At 34.3% G+C, this 19,240-nt stretch overlaps 1 protein-coding gene across 1 annotated transcript in view; it reads left to right on the forward strand.

Moving 5' to 3' along the window:
• The window catches only part of LOC127710082 (uncharacterized), a 467,780-nt gene that overhangs the window by 281,636 nt on the left and 166,904 nt on the right, over positions 1–19,240 (forward strand). The window contains exons 43-44 of the mRNA XM_052215826.1: positions 5,099–5,226; positions 6,776–6,892. Of these exons, the coding sequence (XP_052071786.1) occupies positions 5,099–5,226; positions 6,776–6,892 (245 nt within the window). The remainder of the gene's footprint in view (positions 1–5,098; positions 5,227–6,775; positions 6,893–19,240) is intronic.

The raw sequence follows: 19,240 nt of genomic DNA on the forward strand, positions 1-19,240 counted from the left end.
GTCATTTTTTTAGTAACAACAAACAAAAGAACTATGTCAATAGGACCTGCTATGATACTATAACTGCCCTTGAATTTTTACCAGATAATATTTTTGTTCGCTATGGATATTCCATATATCGTCAAGTTATCGGAATTCCAATGGGGACTAACTGTGCACCACTTATTGCAGACCTGTTTCTATATTGTTATGAGTTACAATTTATGACTAAAATCAGCAAAGACCCATCGAAACAACATCTGATACAAAAATTTATTAACACTTTTAGATATTTTGATGATATATTGGCTCTCAATAATGACGACTTTAGTATATGCACTAAAGAGATTTATCCGGCTGTACTGACTTTAAATAAAGCTAATACTAACAATGAACACTGCCCTTTCCTGGATCTTGATATCTATATCCTTAACAGGAAGCCTTATACCAAAATTTATATTAATTAAATGATTTTTCATTTCCTATTGTTAATTATCCATTTTTAGATGGTGACGTTCCCTTGTCACCATCTTATGGTGTTTATGTATCTTAACTTGTTCGATTCGCTGGTGTATGTAACAACGTATTTGATTTTAATGAAAGAAATCTCTGTATTTCTGAAAAATTATTACACCAGGGTTTTCGATATCACAAACTAGTCAAAACATTTACTTAAATTTATCATCGGTACAAGGACATCATTCGTAAATATAAATCAACATGCAGATATCTTATATGTTCAGGTATTTCACATCCAGTCTTTTATGGTAATATACTTTACAAAGCACAAAAATGTCGTCATTCAATTCAAAAGCTAACCAAACTTTTAAACAGACTTATTCAGAAGGGATATAGTTACGATACTGTTGTCAGATCATTAAAGATGGCATATTTTGGTATTAATATTGATCACTCATAGGATCTTTTCATCGGAAATAAAACACATTTAGTCTAAAACCAGTTGTTGGCATGATACGGTTATGTTCTTCTCATATATTTTATGATGGTATGATACTAAACCCCTTACAGGAGAGATTGTGCTTGATTTGCATATTATGAAGACAATTTTTCAATCAGTTTAATTGAGGTCTAGAGCTGGTATGTCAGTAACTGCTAGTAGTCCTTTGTTAATTTATGTATCATTGTCATTTTGCTTAGTTTCTTTTGTTACCTATTCTGACATCAGACTCTGACTTCTTTTAAACTGAGTTTTACTGTATGTATTGCTGTGTGTTTGTTTTTTCTACATTGGCTAGAGGTATAGGGGGAGGGTTGAGATCTCACTAAACATGTTTAACCCCGCCACATTTTGGGCCTGTCCCAAGTCAGGAGCCTCTGGCCTTTGTTAGTCTTGTATGATTTTTAATTTTAGTTCATTTATATGTTTTGGAGTTTAGAATGACGTCGATTTTCACTGAACTAGTACACATTTCTGTTTAGGGGCCAGCTGAAGCCCGCCTCCTGTTGCAGGATTTTATTGCTGTGTTGAAGACCCATTGGTGGCCTTCAGCTGTTTTCTGCTCTTTGGTCGGGTTGTTGTCTCTTTGACACATTCCCCATTTCCATTCTAAATTTTATTTTTTGTTTACAAGTATTTTTAGCTCACCTGGCCCAAAGGGCCAAGTGAGCTTTTCTCATCACTTGGCATCCGTCGTCCGTCGTCCGTAAACTTTTACAAAAATCTTCTCCTCTGAAACTACTGGGCCAAATTTAACCAAACTTGGCCAATATCATCATTAGGGTATCTAGTTTAAAAAATGTGTCCGGTGACCCGGCCAACTAACCAAGATGGCCGCCATGGCTAAAAATAGAACATAGGGATAAAATGTAGATTTTGGCTTATATCTCTGAAACCAAAGCATTGAGAGCAAATCTGACAAAGAGTAAAAATGTTTATTAGCTCAAGATCTATCTGCCCTGAAATTTTCAGATGAATCGGACAACCCGTTGTTAGGTTGCTGCCCCTGAATTAGTAATTTTAAGGAAATTTTGCCTTATTTGGTTATTATCTTGAATATTATTATAGATAGAGATAAACTGTAAACAGCAATAATGTTCAGCAAAGTAAGTTCTACAAATAAGTCAACTTGACCAAAATGGTCAGTTGACCCCTTAAGGAGTTATTGCTCTTTTATAGTCAATTTTTAACAATTTTTCGTAAATTTTTGTTATCTTTTACAATCTTCTCCTCTGAAACTACTAAGATGAATTTAAATAAAGTTGTAAACAATCATCATTAGGGTATGTAGTTTAAAAATTGTGTTTGATGACCCCGCCCTCAAACCAAGATGGCCGACATGGCTAATAATAGTACATAGGGTAAAATGCAGTTTTTGGCTCATATATCTAAACCCAAAGCATTTCTAGCAAATCTTTCAAAACAAAATTGTTCATTAGGTCAAGATCTATCTGCCCTTAAATTTTCAGACCATTCAGGCAACCCGTTGTTGGGTTGCTGCCCCTGAATTGGTAATTTTTAGAAATTTTTTCAGCTTTTGGTTATTATCTTGAATATTATTATAGATAGAGATAAACTGTAAAGAGCAATAATGTACAGCAAAGTAAGACCTACAAATAAGTCACATGACCAAAATGGTCAATTGACCCCTTAAGGAGTTATTGTCCTTTATAATAAATTTTTAACAATTTTCATAAATTTTGTAAATTTTTACAAAATAATTTCCACTGAAACTACAGGGCCAAGTTCATTATAGATAGAGATAATTGTAAGCATCAAGAATGTTCAGTAAAGTAAGATCTACAAACACATCACCATCACCAAATCACAATTTTGTCATGAATCCACCTGTGTCCTTTGTTTAATATGCACATAGACCAAGGTGAGCGACATAGGCTCTTTAGAGCCTCTAGTTAAGGTATGAGAGCAATCCTGGAGCATTATTCTACAAGAGAAATTTAAAGTTATTCAAAAAAATTGTTTATTTTCTCAAGCAAACATTTTTAGTTTCATGTATAATATTTTTATGGGCTGCTCCTTCAAGGGAACTATTAATGCCTATTAGAAAATTGATTGTTTGTCAATGTACAAATAAGAAGATGTGATATGATTGCCAATGAGACAACTCTCAACCAGAGAGCAAATGACAAAGAAGTTGACAACTATAGATCACCATATGGCCTTCAACAAAGAGCAAAATCCATACCACAAAGTTGGCTATAAAAGGCCCTAAATGACAAATGTAAAACAATTCCAACGAAAAAACTAATGATCTGATTTATGTTTAAAACACTAAATGAAAAACAAATATGATATACAACAACAAACAATAACCACTAAATTTCAGGCTCTTGCTAGCTGACTTGTCACAGGCTTATACAGAATGTCGATTAGGGAGGTACCATTTGATTTATATGGGGGCTAGGATGAAATTTGAAAAAAAAGGCAGGACAGGAGTTTTGAGTAAAACAAAAAGACAGGATGAGCAACTTGGCTAAAAATAAAGGCAGGATAACAATTTATGTAAAAAAAGTCAGGATAAACTAATAAATAAAAAGGCAGGACAGAGATTACAACTAATAAAAAATGCAGGACGCAATTTTTCATCCTAGCCCCCCCATAAAAAACAAATGGTAGCTCCCTTAGTTAAACATGTTTGCTGGTACCAAACCCTCCCCATCTCCTAGGGCAGTGGTGTAACAGTACAACATAAGAACAAACAATAAAAAGCAGTTGAAAAGGGCTTAACACATCAGATGGATACATAGCACATAAAAATCCTAACAAAAACACAAAAAACACAAAGTACAGATCTGAGATTACTCGAAGTTACTGAAAGCTAGTTCAAAGCCAATAACTAATAAAACATCATGTGCAAGCATTTTTATACCCCTGTCACTATTTCGATTCACAAAAAATCATTTTTATACAGGTAAAAATGATGTTTAACTTCTTTTTAGCTCACCTGGCCCAAAGGGCCAAGTGAGCTTTTCTCATCACTTGGCGTCCGTCATCCGTTAACTTTTACAAAAATCTTCTCCTCTGAATCCACTGGGCCAAATTTAACCAAACTTGGCCACATTCATCATTGGGGTATGTAGTTTTAAAAATGTGTCCGGTGACCCGGCCAACCAACCAAGATGGCCACCATGGCTAAAAATAGAACATAGGGATAAAATGTAGATTTTGGCTTATATCTCTGAAACCAAAGCATTTAGAGCAAATCTGACATGGTTTTATAATGTTTATCAGGTCAAGATCTATCTGCCGTACAATTTTCAGATGAATGGGACAACTTGTTATTGGGTTGCTGCCCCTGAATTGGTAATTTTAAGGAAATTTTGCAGGTTTTGGTTATTATCTTGAATATTATTATAGATAGAGATAAACTGTAAACAGCAATAATGTTCAGCAAAGTAAGATCTACAAATAAGTCATCATGACCAAAATTGTCAGTCGACCCCTTTAGGAGTTATTGCCTTTTATAGTCAATTTTTAACAATTTTTCGTAAATTTTTGTTATCTTTTACAAAAATCTTCTTCTCTGAAACTACTGAGACAAATTTAACCATACTTAGCCATAATCATTATTAAGGTATCTAGTTTAAAAAATTTGTCCGATGACCCCACCTTCCAACCATCATGGCCGACATGTTTAAAAATAGAACATAGGGGTAAAATACAGTTTTTGGTTTATATCTCTGAAAATTATGATTTTAACCTTATTTTACATGATTTCCAAAGCATCAGTAAATACAGGTGAGCGACACAGGCTCTTGAGAGCCTCTAGTTTTTTTGTGTTTTTGCCCATAGACGTAGGTAAGCTAGTTGGGGTTTTAGTAGGTAAGTTTTTATAATTAACTTTGGTATCTTTCGCTCTCTCCTGTGCCATTTCTTTATGGGGATGCATGGGTTTTATTTTGTGGACTTTGCTAACTTTTTCTCTCTTTGACTTGAGTATGTTATCTTCACTGAAGTTTGCTATTTTGACTTAGATATGCAATTTTCAGCTTAAATTGTGATATTTTGTTAACTGTAATATGTGAGTATATAATCTGTACTTTTAATTGCGATTTTGACAAGTATGCTGTTTAAATTGTACTATAGGTTACTATTTTTATTTGTGAGAATATGTTTTTGATCAAAACGATTTCATTACAGATGTCCAGGTGGTACAACAGGAGTGACATGTGATAATTCCCCAGAAGTCTGTAGTATTATTAATCCATGTACAATGAAGGGAACCTGTCAGGATAAGGGAGGAACTGCTCAGTGTAACTGTTATGACGGTGAGTGTTGTGTAGTGTACAAGTGAGGGAACATGCCAAGATGTGGAAGGAACTGCTCAATGTAACTGTAATGACAGTAAGTGTTGTGTAGTGTACAAGTGAGGGAACCTGTCAGGATGTGAGAGGAAGTGCTCAGTGTAACTGTAATGACGGTAATTAAGTGTTGTGTAGTTTACAAGAGAGGGAACTTCCCAGGAATTGGGAGGAACTGCTCAGTGTAACTGTAATGACAGTAAGTGTTGTGTAGTTTACAAATGGGGGAACATATTAGGATGTGGAATAAACTGATAATGAAGCTTTTTTGATTTGGAAAATTTCTGGTGTTGTTCCAGAGTTATTGGAATTTTAACTGTCAAATTTAAGTAAATTTTCACTCGTTGTACTATAACTTGAGTAAGCAGGAAACTTTTCATAATAATTTATTGTTGGAATTGGTGAATGTAAGATAATGTTCATTGACAAATTTTAGAGATTTGTCATTTCAGAATAATGGTACTTTGACCTGTCAGATCAATACAAAGTTCTGAATATTTCATTTTATTCTAACACAATTGTAAAATGGACCAATTATGGGCATATTATGACCTTTTGGCATAGCTGTTTATTTGAAAAACCAATTACCTTTTTAAATCTTCATGTCGCTTCAAAAAACTAGGACAAAACTTTCTTCATACTAAAGATTGTATCCTGAGCAAAATTTTGAATCTTTTTCCTTTCATTTTTCTTCATTTTACAGATACTTGAACTTAGTTGAAAAATTACACTGACAGCAGAAATACCAATTGAGACATTCAGCTGAATCCTTTACAAATTAGGGTTTCAAAGCCAAACTTAAAAAAGAAAAGTAGAAAAGTTTTTACGTAAAAATTCATTCAACTTTTAATTGGATTAACAGACATAGAATTAGATATGAAAAGTAAATCATAGCTGGAATTTGGTTATAAAATCCATAGGACAACAAATTTAAGGGTGTCATCACAGCGATCTTTCACTTCTAAATTAAAGTAAAAGTTGCAAAAGGTAGAAAAATAAAGTATTCAAACAAGTGCAGAAAAAACCCATCTTGAATAATACAAGATATATCTGTGAGTACAATTGATGATATGATCAACAAGATAGGCAATACTGGTTTAATCCAATAATTATTGATATGTTTTCACTTTTGCTTCACATGAATTAAACTTTTATTACTGTCCCTTCAAATTCAAGGTAACAAAGAGTCAATTTTCAGCCTTATTTTGTCTTGACCAAATATTCTTCAGAATAATATGTTTAAAGGAAAAAGAATGTACAGGTTGGCTTTGAATAGATATCTCTTGCGTTCCTTCAGGAAATTCTCGTGAATTGATATCTCCTATTCAATTATTTTTTAGTTACTTGTCCTCTGCAGTCCAACATTGATGGCTTCACTGAAATTCAATTATGAAATTTAAAAAAAAACAAGACACCTTCAAATTCACCTTTGCATGTTACAGTTATTCAAAAGGGATGTGGATAAAAGTACACTTCTGAAGTAATAATCTATCCAAATTGTGCATGTTTATTTTAGATTATGCTGGAACAAGCTGCCAGTTAATCAAAGATCACTGTGCTGATCCAGACATGTGTAATAATGATGGTCAATGTGTCACCAAACTTATTGGATTTAAATGTGAATGTGATGAAAGTGAGTATCCCTTGATTCTAAATAACAATATATATCAACTATTAGCAAGGGCTATCATTCATTACATCAAATACTGTGGATTCAGTATTATTAGTGGTATACTAATTTTGAAGGTACAGATGAACCACAAATTTAAATCAACAAATTACAAGTTTACTATAGGCTTGTATGCAGACTTTGGTGAAACCACGAAATCAAATATCCATAAATAAGTAAGTTTTCCTCAATCCACAAAAAGTGGTACCCATGAAATTAAGTGGATGCACCATATATGTTTATCTTGCACATTTATTAGCTAATTTTGCATTATTTTATTAAAGTGATATAATTTCCAAATTTACCAGGTGGCACAATGGGAATCTTGGGGAATAAAATCGAGTTCAACTCTTATGGTACATATAGGAAGAAAGTCGGAATGATACTGGACTAGGTCAGATCAATGATTCCTTCAAGCACAGTAGAATAAAATTTAGAAATGTTTTATAGATTTGGCCATATACAATTCTTGACTCTTGATAATTTGGACTTAACTTGGTTAAGCGTATTTTATTTTCAGTTGAAAACAGCTACATGTATTTTCTGGAATGGGTCTTATACAAATGAATATTTTTTTTTAGAATATTAGGTATATTAAGTCCTTTGCACATATTTTACTTTAGCCTTTAGTTAAATTCTTTGACTTAAATAATTTTGTACTTTTGTGGGAGTATTATGGTTTACCAAAGTTCATCTGTTAACACTTTGTACAATAACTCAAATTTGCTTTTACCAATTCTCATGTTATCTTAGGTCAAAATTTATTCACATATCCCAAATTCCCCTATTATTTGATATAAAAACACATTTTTTAGAAATATTGTCAAAAACTAATTTGATGTCTGGTTTTGACGAAATTTTTAATGTTAAACTCACAAATGTGTACAGTTTTTATGCCCCACTTAGGGGCATTATGTTTTTCGATCTGTGAGTCCGTCCGTTCGTCTGTCCGTCCATCTGTCCCGCTTCAGGTTAAAGTTTTTGGTCAAGGTAGTTTTTGATGAAGTTGAAGTCCAATCAACTTGAAACTTAGTACACATGTTACCTATGATATGATCTTTCTAATTTTAATGCCAAATTAAGAGTTTTGTCCCCAATTTCACAGTCCACTGAACATAGAAAATGATAGTGTGAGTGGGGCATCCTCGTACTATGGACACATTCTTGTTTATGTTTATTATGATATATTTTGATAGCGTGTCATTACTGAGAAATTTTTATTTGTATACAAATATTGAAATTAAGTTAAGTGTAATTTTTGTCGAGCCTAAATTTCGTGAAAGCAAGACATAGTGATCCTAGATTCCGTCGTCGGCGGTGTCAACATTTAGGTTCAGTCTGTGGTTAATAGTTTTTTTGGAACATCAATAACTTTGTCAAACCTACATGACATTTGGACAGAAGCTTGTTTATGACCAAATTACAGTATCCACAGCAAAGTTTTGAAAATATTAATTTTCATTTTTCCGTTTTTTATTGATAATTTTTTTTTTTGACAGTTAACATTCATATTCAGTTTATATGAAATATTATTTTTATTTTTCGGTATTATGCTGATAAATGGACTTTTTGACATGATAAGTTTGTTAACCTTCATGGATTGTTATGAAACTTAGACAGAAGCTAATCTTTAAGACCAAGAAATAGCATCTAAAGAGAAAGTTTTAATCTTTTTTAGCATTCTGTATTTTACTGATAAATGGACTCACTTTTTAAGTCAACCTTACACTTTTACACTGACAGCAGCAATTGAAGGCGAGACACAGGGTTCAGCGGAACCCCTTACAATTTTTTTTCCATTTAGCAAATGATTATTTAGTGCAGAAATCCATGTTTGTTGTTAAACAGAGATTTCTCAAAAAGTATAAATCATTAATATGTTTCATAATTATTGCAAGAAATGGCAGACGTTTCTGTATTTAATGGGGGAAAAAATCATACAATTTGGAAGAAAACTCCTTTTTGATTTTGAAATTAGTTGATTATGTCGTTCCAGAGTTACAGGACTTTATATTAAAGTGTTTGAAGTATTAAAGGTAGTTTTTCACATACCACACACTCACTCCAGTATGCCTGAATTGATTTCCCCAAAACATTACATTAATGTTCGGATTGATAAAAGAAAGCTTCCTTTTGTTTTGTTTTTTTTTATTTTCTATTACAGTCGAACCTCGTGTCGAACTCGGTTGTGTCAAAAACTCGGATAAGTCGAAGTAATTTCTTGGTCCCAGTAAAATTCCTGTTTGATCAATGCATAATTACCTCTGATGAGTTAAACTCGGTTGATTCAAGATACTCGGTTAAGTCAAGTAGACTTTATAGTCCCGTTGATGTAAAATTAATGTAAATTGACCCCGATATCTCGAAGTTCGAAAGTAAGTATTTTCGAAAGATGCAGATCTAATGATAAAAATTCAAATCGGATGTATTTCTTGTGCAACCAAATTATTTTCAATAGGGATTAAATCTGACTAAACATACTTGTTTGTTTAATTGTTAAAATGACATGTTTATGTTGACCGGTAATTAACACATTTGCTGATCGTCCAAGAGGAACGTAAGTGTGTTGAAGATATTTTACCTGACTTAAAAACGAAACGAATTTAAATGAGCCAAGCCGAGATTAAATGAATCTTTAGAATTAAAATTCATTAATTACAATAAATAAAATGATTAAGACAATAATGATGATTTTATAATAATCGAATGTAAAGCAGACGACCTCATCAGTGACTGTTCAGAACTTGTTTTGTTCCGAGAGTGATTTCATGATTTATAGTGATTTACCTTTGTTTAAAATTTGTGTACACTATTGATTTTATTTGTGCATGATTTGTATCTGTTCTTGTGTGTTTAATTATAATGAAGGACCAAAAAATATGGAGATTGAATATACGATCATAAAGTGTCATATTGAAAAAAGGCACACTGTTCTAAGTATCTAGTTTACATGAAACTCGTACTGTATTTCATGCATTCCAAATTTATGTTGACACACTCAACCACGGAAGAGTCTAACCTCGCATAAGTCGAATACTTTGGTCTGGTCCCTTCAACTTTGACATAACTAGGTTCGACTGTATGACGTTCCAGAGAAACAGGACTTTAATTGTCAGATTTATGTGAATTTTTCACATAATTTATCATAACTTGAGTTTGCTTAGAATTGGTAAACATCATACCTTTAGATTAAAAATAATTCCAGTATGTCATTCCAGATTATTGGGAGTTTGACTGTCAGATAAAAAGAAAAAGGGCACTTTTTAAATGACGTGCACTAGCTCTAGTTTGGTTGGATCAAAGTACTACAAACACAACCCATGTGTTGGGATTGGTGAATTTAGACTCACTTTTGTTTTTGAAAATTTACTGGTTTTTATTCATTCTAGAGTTAAAGGACTTTTAATGGTCATATTTGACACAATATTGATATGCCTAAAGGTATCCTCATGCATATAAAAATAAGGAGATGTGGTATGATTGCCAATGAGACAACTATCCACCAAAGTTCAAATAAAGTGGATGTAAGCAATTTAAAGCAACCGTACGGCCTTCAACAATGAGAAAAACCCATGTACCTCTAAATGACCTTGACATGAAAAATATGAACCAATTCAATTGAGAAAACTAGCAGCCTAATTTAAACCAAAACAATTTACGGTAAAACATATATGACAGACATGAACCAATGACGACTACTAAACTACAAGCTCCTGACTTGTGACAGGCACATAAAGAATGTGACGGGTTAAACATGTTTGTGAGCGCTCTCAAGAGCCATTTTATTTACTTCTAACTAAATGCCTTCTAAACATCCCATTTTATTTTTGCAACCATTTAAATATGCACAATAAGGCATATCATGTGCTCTTGGCTCACCTGTTTATTAGATTAATTCTTTCCAATTATTATCATAATTGTGTTTGTCTCTGTTGATAGTGTATTTTGCTTCATTTCAAGTGTCAAAACAATAATTTTTCTATAAATTTTACTAAGCTAATTTAACAATGAATTCTATTATTCATGTTATTGCAAGATTAAAACGATTGATTCAAAGTGTCAAAGTTTTACACACCAAAAATAAACCACTACTGTTTTGGTGAAAGCTACTAAAATATCCCTACACTAATATATTCATATTTGTAGGTTATTCTGGTAGTACCTGGTCTGTGTACACTGATCCATGTTCCAGTAATCCTTGTCATACTTTTTGTATTTGTAGGTTATTCTGGTAGTACCTGGTCTATGTACACTGATCCATGTTTCAGTAACCCTTGTCCTGCTGTTTGTATTTGTAGGTTATTCTGGTAGTACCTGTTCTATGTACACTGATCCATGTTCCTGTAAACCTTGTCATGTTGTTTGTATTTGTAGGTTATTCTGGTAGTACCTGTTCTCTGTACACTGATCCATGTTCCAGCAATCCTTGTCATGTTGTATGTATTTGTAGGTTATTCTGGTAGTACCTGGTCTCTGTACACTCCATGTTCCAGTAACCCTTGTCATGCTGTTTGTATTTGTAGGTTATTCTGGTAGTACCTGGTCATACACTCCATGTTCCAGTAACCCTTGTCATGCTGTTTGTATTTGTAGGTTATTATGGTAGTACCTGGTCTCTGTACACTCCATGTTCCAGTAACCCTTGTCATGCTGTTTGTATTTGTTGGTTATTATACCCCACACAACGAGTTGCGAAGGGTATAATGTTTTTGACCCGTCGGTCTGTCCGTCCGTCTGTCCGTCCGTCTGTCTGTCTGTCCGTCTGTCAGTCCGTCAGTCCATCAGTCCTGTTTCTTGTCATCGCAACTCCTCTCAAACCACACAACAGAATTTCACGAAACCTTTTTAGATAATAAGGACATACTATGTAGTTGTGCATATCGACAGGAAATTGCGATTCAATTTTTGTTCTAGGAGTTACGCCCCTTTGAACTTATTTACTTTAATGTACTACTGCAACAGTTGTCATCGCAACTCCTCTGATACCACACAACAGAATTTCATGAAACCTTTTTAGATAATAAGGTCATACTATGTAGATGTGCATATCAACAGGAAATTACGGTTCAATCTTTTTTCTAGGAGTTACACCCCTTTGAACTTATTTGCTTCAATGTACTATGCAACAGTTTGTCATCACAACTCCTCTGATACCACACAACAGAATTTCATGAAACCTTCTTAGATAATAAGGACATACTATGTAGATGTGCATATCGACAGGAAATTACGGTTCAATTTTTTTTCTAGGAGTTACACCCCTTTGAACTTATTTACTTTAATGTACTACTGCAACAGTTTGTCATCTCAACTCCCCTGATACCACACAACAGAATTTCATGAAACCTTTTTATACGACCGCAAAAAATTTTTTGTGGTCGTATATTGGTATGACGTTGGCGTCGTCGTCGTCTGGCGTCGTCCGAAGACACATTGGTTTTCGCACTCTAACTTTAGTTTAAGTGAATGGATCTCTATGAAATTTTACCACAAGGTTCAATACCACAAAAGGAAGGTGGGGATTGATTTTGGGGGTTATGGTACCAACAGTAAAGGAATTAGGGACCAAAAAGGGGCCAAAAATAAGCATTTTTGTAACTTCCAGACATAACTTGTGTGTTAGTGTATGGATCTCTCTGACATTGTACCACAAGGTTCCATATCACAAAAGGAATGCTGGGATTGATTTTGGGGGCAATTGCCTCAAAATTTTAGGAATTAGGGGCCAAAAAAGGGGCAAAAAACAAGCATTTTTCTAGTTTCATAACTTGTGTGTAAGTGTATGGATCTTTCTGAAATTGTACTACAAGGTTCCATATCACAAAGGGAAAGCTGGAATTGAGTTTGGGGGTAATTGCTGAAACGTTTAGGAAATTGGGGGCCAAAAAGGGGCCAAAAATAAGCATTTTTCTAGTTTCCAGACAATAACTTGTGTTCAAGTGTATAGATCTCTCTGAAATTGTACTGCAAGGTACCATACCACAAAGGGAAGGCTGGGATTGATGATGGGGGTAATTGCCTCAATATTTTAGGAATTAGGGGCCAAAAAGGGGCAAAAAACTAGCATTTTTCTAGTTTCAGGACAATAACTTGTGTGTAAGTGTATGGATCTTTCTGAAATTGTACTACAAGGTTCCATATCACAAAGGGAAAGCTGGGTTTGAGTTTGGGGTAATTGCCCTAAACGTTTAGGAATTTGGGGCCAAAAAGGGGCCAAAAAACACATTTTTCTAGTTTCCAGACAATAACTTGTGTTCAAGTGTATGGATCTCTCTGAAATTGTACTGCAAGGTACCATAACACAAAGGGAAGGCTGGGATTGAGTTTGGGGGTCATGAATCATAAGGGGGTTCAAAAAATTTGGGGGGGGATTTTTTTTTTTTCCTTTTTTTTCTTTTTTTCCTTTTTTTTTTTCTTTTAAAATTTTCCATTTTAAGTTGGTTATTTCTGATTTATATTTAAAAGCAAATAATAATGATATGGTAGGAGATACACACCAAATAGGATGTGTAAATTATTATATAATAAGTATTGTGCGATAGCAAGAAATTTTCAATTGCACAGTATTGCACAATAGCAAGAAATCTTCAATTGCACAGTATTGCGCAATAGCAAGAAATCTTCAATTGCACAGTATTGCGCAATAGCAAGAAATATCCAATAGCACAATATTGCGCAATAGCAAGAAATTGTCAATTGTACAGTATTGCGCAATAGCAAGAAATATTTAATTGCACAGTATTGTGCAAAAGAAGATACTTCGTATAAATTGCTTATTTCTTGACCAATTTCAATGGGGTTTTATTCTTGAATTCTTGGGGTTCTTTAATATGCTGAATCTAACCGTGTATTTAGTTTTTGGATTTTGGGCCCCGTTTTTAAATTGGTCCACATTGAGGTCCAACAGGGTCCAAAATTAAACTTTGTTTGATTTCATAAAAAATTGAATTATTGGGGTTCTTTGATATGCCGAATCTAACCGTGTATTTAGATTCTTAATTTTTGGTTCCGTTTTCAAATTGGTCTACATTAAGGTCCAAAGGGTCCAAAATTAAACTTAGTTTGATTTTAACAAAAATTGAATTCTTAGGGTTCTTTGATATGCTGAATCTAAACATGTATTTAGATTTTTGATTATGGGCCCAGTTTTCAAGTTGGTCCAAATTGGGGTCCAAAATTAAACTTTGTTTGATTTCAACAAAAATTGAATATATGGGGTTCTTTGATATGCTGAATCTAACCATGTATTTAGATTTTTGATTTTTGGGCCCTGTTATCAACTTTGTCCATATTGAGGTCAAAAGGGTCCAAAATTAAACTTTGTTTGATTTCATCAAAAATTGAATTCTTGGGGTTCTTTGATATGCTGAATCTAACCATGTATTTAGATTTTGGATATTGGACCATAAAAGGTGAATGTCCAATTTAAAATTTTTAAGTTCTTAGACCACATTCCTTCTGTGTCAGAAACCTATGCTGTGTCAAATATTTAATCACAATCCAAATGCAAAGCTGTATCAAGCTTGAATGTTGTGTCCATACTTGCCCCAACTGTTCGGGGTTCGACCTCTGCGGTCGTATCAAGCTGCGCCCTGCGGAGCATTTTATTAGATAATAAGGACATACTATGTAGATGTGCATATCGACAGGAAATTACGGTTCAATTTTTTTTCTAGGAGTTACACCCCTTTGAACTTATTTGCTTCAATGTACTACTGCAACAGTTTGTCATCACAACTCCTCTGAAACCACACAACATAATTTCATGAAACTTTGTAGATAATAAGGACATACTATGTAGATGTGCATATTGACAGGAAATTATGATTCAATTTTTTTTTCTTACACATATTTTATTTCTCCAATGACAATGTGAGGACGTGGGGTATGTGAGCGCGCTCACAAAGGTTCTTTAATTCTGGTAGTACCTGGTCTGTGTACACTGATTCATGTTCCAGTAACCCTTGTCATGTTGTTTGTATTTGTAGGTTATTCTGGTAGTATCTGTTCTATGTACACTGATCCATGTTCCAGTAACCCTTGTCATGCTGTTTGTATTTGTAGGTTATTCTGGTAGTGCCTGGTCTCTGTACACTGATCCATGTTCCAGTAATCCTTGTCATGCTGTTTGTATTTGTAGGTTATTATACCCCACGCAACGAGTTGCGGAGGGTATAATGTTTTTGACCCGTCTGTCAGTCCGTCAGTCCTGTTTCTTGTCATCGCAACTCCTCTCAAACCACACAACAGAATTTCACGAAACCTTTTTAGATAATAAGGACATACTATGTAGTTGTGCATATCGACAGGAAATTGCCATTCAATTTTTTTTCTAGGAGTTACGCCCTTTTGAACTGATTTACTTTAATGTACTACTGCAACAGTTTGTCATCGCAACTCCTCTGAAACCACACAACAGAATTTCATGAAACCTTTTTAGATCATAAGGACATACTATGTAGATGTGCATATCAACAGGAAATTACGGTTCAATTTTTTTTTTCTAGGAGTTACGCCCCTTTGAACTTATTTGCTTCAATGTACTTTGCAACAGTTTGTCATCGCAACTCCTCTGATACCACACAACAGAATTTCACGAAACCTTTGTAGATAAAAAGGACATACTATGTATATGTGCATATTGACAGGAAATTATGATTCAATTTTTTTTTTCTTACACATATTTTATTTCTCCAATGACAATGTGGGGACGTGGGGTATGTGAGCACGCTCACTAAGGTTCTTTAATTCTGGTAGTACCTGGTCTATGTACACTGATCCATGTTCCAGTAACTCTTGTCATGTTGTATGTATTTGTAGGTTATTATACCCCACGCAACGAGTTGCGGAGGGTATAATGTTTTTGACCCGTCTGTCCGTCCGTCAGTCCGTCAGTCCTGTTTCTTGTCATCGCAACTCCTCTCAAACCACACAACAGAATTTCACGAAACCTTTTTAGATAATAAGGACATACTATGTAGTTGTGCATATCGACAGGAAATTAGGATTCAATTCTTTTTCTAGGAGTTACGCCCCTTTGAACTTATTTACTTTAATGTACTACTGCAACAGTTTGTCATCGCAACTCTTCTCAAACCACACAACAGAATTTCATGAAACCTTTTCAGATAATAAGGACATACTACGTAGATGTGCATATCGACAGGAAATTACGATTCAATTTTTTTTCCAGGAGTTACGCCCTTTTGAACTTATTTGCCCAGTATACTACTGCAACCTTTTGTCATCACAACTCCTCTCAAACCACACTACAGAATTTCATGAAACCTTTTCAGATAATAAGGACATACTACGTAGATGTGCATATCGACAGGAAATTACGATTCAATTTTTTTCCAGGAGTTACGCCCCTTTGAACTTATTTGCCCAATATACTACTGCAACCTTTTGTCATCGCAACTCCTCTCAAACCACACAACAGAATTTCATGAAACCTTTTCAGATAATAAGGACATACTACGTACATGTGCATATCGACAGGAAATTACGATTCAATTTTTTTTCCAGGAGTTACGCCCCTTTGAACTTATTTGCCCAATATACTACTGCAACCTTTTGTCATCACAACTCCTCTCAAACCACACAACAGAATTTCATGAAACTTTGTAGATAATAAGGACATACTATGTAGATGTGCATATTGACAGGAAATTATGATTCAATTTTTTTTCTGATACAATTTTTTTTTCTTACACTTATTTTATTTCTCCAATGACAATGTAGGGACGTGGGGTATGTGAGCCACTCACTAAGGTTCTTTCATTCTGGTAGTATCTGGTCTCTGTACACTGATCCATGTTCCAGTAATCCTTGTCATGCTGTTTGTATTTGTAGGTTATTCTGGTAGTACCTGTTCTATGTACAATGATCCATGTTCCAGTAATCCTTGTCATGCTGTTTGTATTTATAGGTTATTCTGGTAGTACGTGGTCTGTGTACACTGATCCATGTTCCAGTAATCCTTGTCATGCTGTTTGTATTTATAGGTTATTTGTAGGTTATTCTGGTAGTACTTGGTCTATGTACACTGATCCATGTTCATGTAACCCTTGTCATGCTGTTTGTATTTGTAGGTTATTCCGGTAGTACCTTGTCTGTGTACACTGATCCATGTTCCAGTAACCCTTGTTATGCTGTTTGTATTTGTAGGCTATTGTGGTAGTACCTGTTCTCTGTACACTGATCCATGTTCCAGCAATCCTTGTCATGTTGTATGTATTTGTAGGTTATTTGTAGGTTATTCTGGTAGTACGTGGTCTGTGTACACTGATCCATGTTCCAGTAACCCTTGTCATGCTGTTTGTATTTGTAAGTTATTCTGGTAGTACCTTGTCTCTGTACACTGATCCATGTTCCAGCAATCCTTGTCATGTTGTATGTATTTGTAGGTTATTCTGGTAGTATGTGGTCTGTGTACACTGATCCATGTTCCAGTAACCCTTGTCATGTTGTATGTATTTGTAAGTTATTCTGGTAGTACCTGGTCTATGTACACTGATCCATGTTCCACAATCCTTGTCATACTTTTTATACCCCACGCAACGAGTTGCGGAGGGTATAATGTTTTTGACCGTTCCATCTGTCCGTCCGTCCGTCTGTCCGTCTGTCAGTCCGTTAGTCCTGTTTCTTGTCATCACAACTCCTCTCAAACCACACAACAGAATTTCACGAAATCTTTTTAGATAATAAGGACATACTATATAGTTGTGCATATCGACAGGAAATTACGATTCAATTTTTTTCCAGGAGTTACGCCCCTTTGAACTTATTTGCCCAAAATACTACTGCAACAGTTTGTCAGTGCAACTCCTCTCAAACCACACAACAGAATTTCATGAAACCTTTTCAGATAATAAGGACATACTAGGTAGATGTGCATATCGACAAGAAATTACCATTCAATTTTTTTTTCCAGGAGTTATGCCCCTTTGAACTTATTTGCCCAATATACTACTTCAACCTTTTGTCATCGCAACTCCTCTCAAACCACACAACAGAATTTCACGAAACCTTTTTAGATAATAAGGACATACTATGTAGTTGTGCATATCGACAGGAAATTACGATTCAATTCTTTTTCTAGGAGTTACGCCCCTTTGAACTATTTACTTTAATGTACTACTGCAACAGTTTGTCATAGCAACTCCTCTCAAACCACACAACAGAACTTCATGAAACCTTTTCAGGTAATAAGGACATACTACGTTGATGTGCATATCGACAGGAAGTTACGATTCAATTTTTTTTTTCAGGAGTTACGCCCCTTTGAACTTATTTGCCCAATATACTACTGCAACCTTTTGTCATCGCAACTCCTCTCAAACCACACAACAGAATTTCACGAAACCTTTTTAAATAATAAGGACATACTATGTAGATGTGCATATCGACAGGAAATTACGATTCAATTCTTTTCTAGGAGTTACGCCCCTTTGAACTTATTTACTTTAATGTACTACTGCAACAGTTTTTCATCGCAACTCCTCTCAAACCACACAACAGAATTTCATGAAACCTTTTGAGATAATAAGGATATACTAGGTAGATGTGCATATTGACAGGAAATTATGATTCAATTTTTTTTTTTGATACATTTTTTTTTTCTTACACTTATTTTATTTCTCCAATGACAATGTTGCATTTGGGACGTGGGGTATGTGAGTGCGCTCACTAAGGTTCTTTAATTGTATTTGTAGGTTATTCTGGTAGTACCTGTTCTATATACACTGATCCATGTTCCAGTAACCCTTCGTCATACTTTTTACATCACGATGACCGTGAGGGCATTCCGTTGTATTGTTACGACGAGATTTCTACTTACTTAACTTTCGTTTTTAACTGGTAACCGATCTATATACGCGGACATTATCGAGTGCAAAATAACATTCCTTATCGCTTGTTATAAATTCATTTCTTCAACGAATACCCTTAAAAATATGTTTTGTTTAGAACATAAATTAATAATATGAAAATGATTTGTCGTTGGAAATATATATATAAATCAAAATTCATTGATTTATTAATATCTATGCACACGTACAGAAAAATTGTGTTAACGCATGAGGAAGAATATCTGTTCTGTTCTGTTCTGTTTAGGTATGTACCTCCGTTAATATTCGGAGCACTCCACTTATCGGATGAGCAATTTTAAAATATATACTTAATCGAAAAAGTGGATATCTTTATATTTACAATATAAAAGAAAATAATTCAAAAATAAAATTAGTTAAGGTGAATTAAATAAGGGTTTATAATGTCTTAGGTGCGTTAAAATATTAAAAGATATTAATA

The sequence above is a fragment of the Mytilus californianus genome, unplaced genomic scaffold (genome assembly GCF_021869535.1).
Source record: "Mytilus californianus isolate M0D057914Y unplaced genomic scaffold, xbMytCali1.0.p SCAF_7, whole genome shotgun sequence".
In the NCBI taxonomy this organism is placed as follows: Eukaryota; Metazoa; Mollusca; class Bivalvia; order Mytilida; family Mytilidae; genus Mytilus; species Mytilus californianus.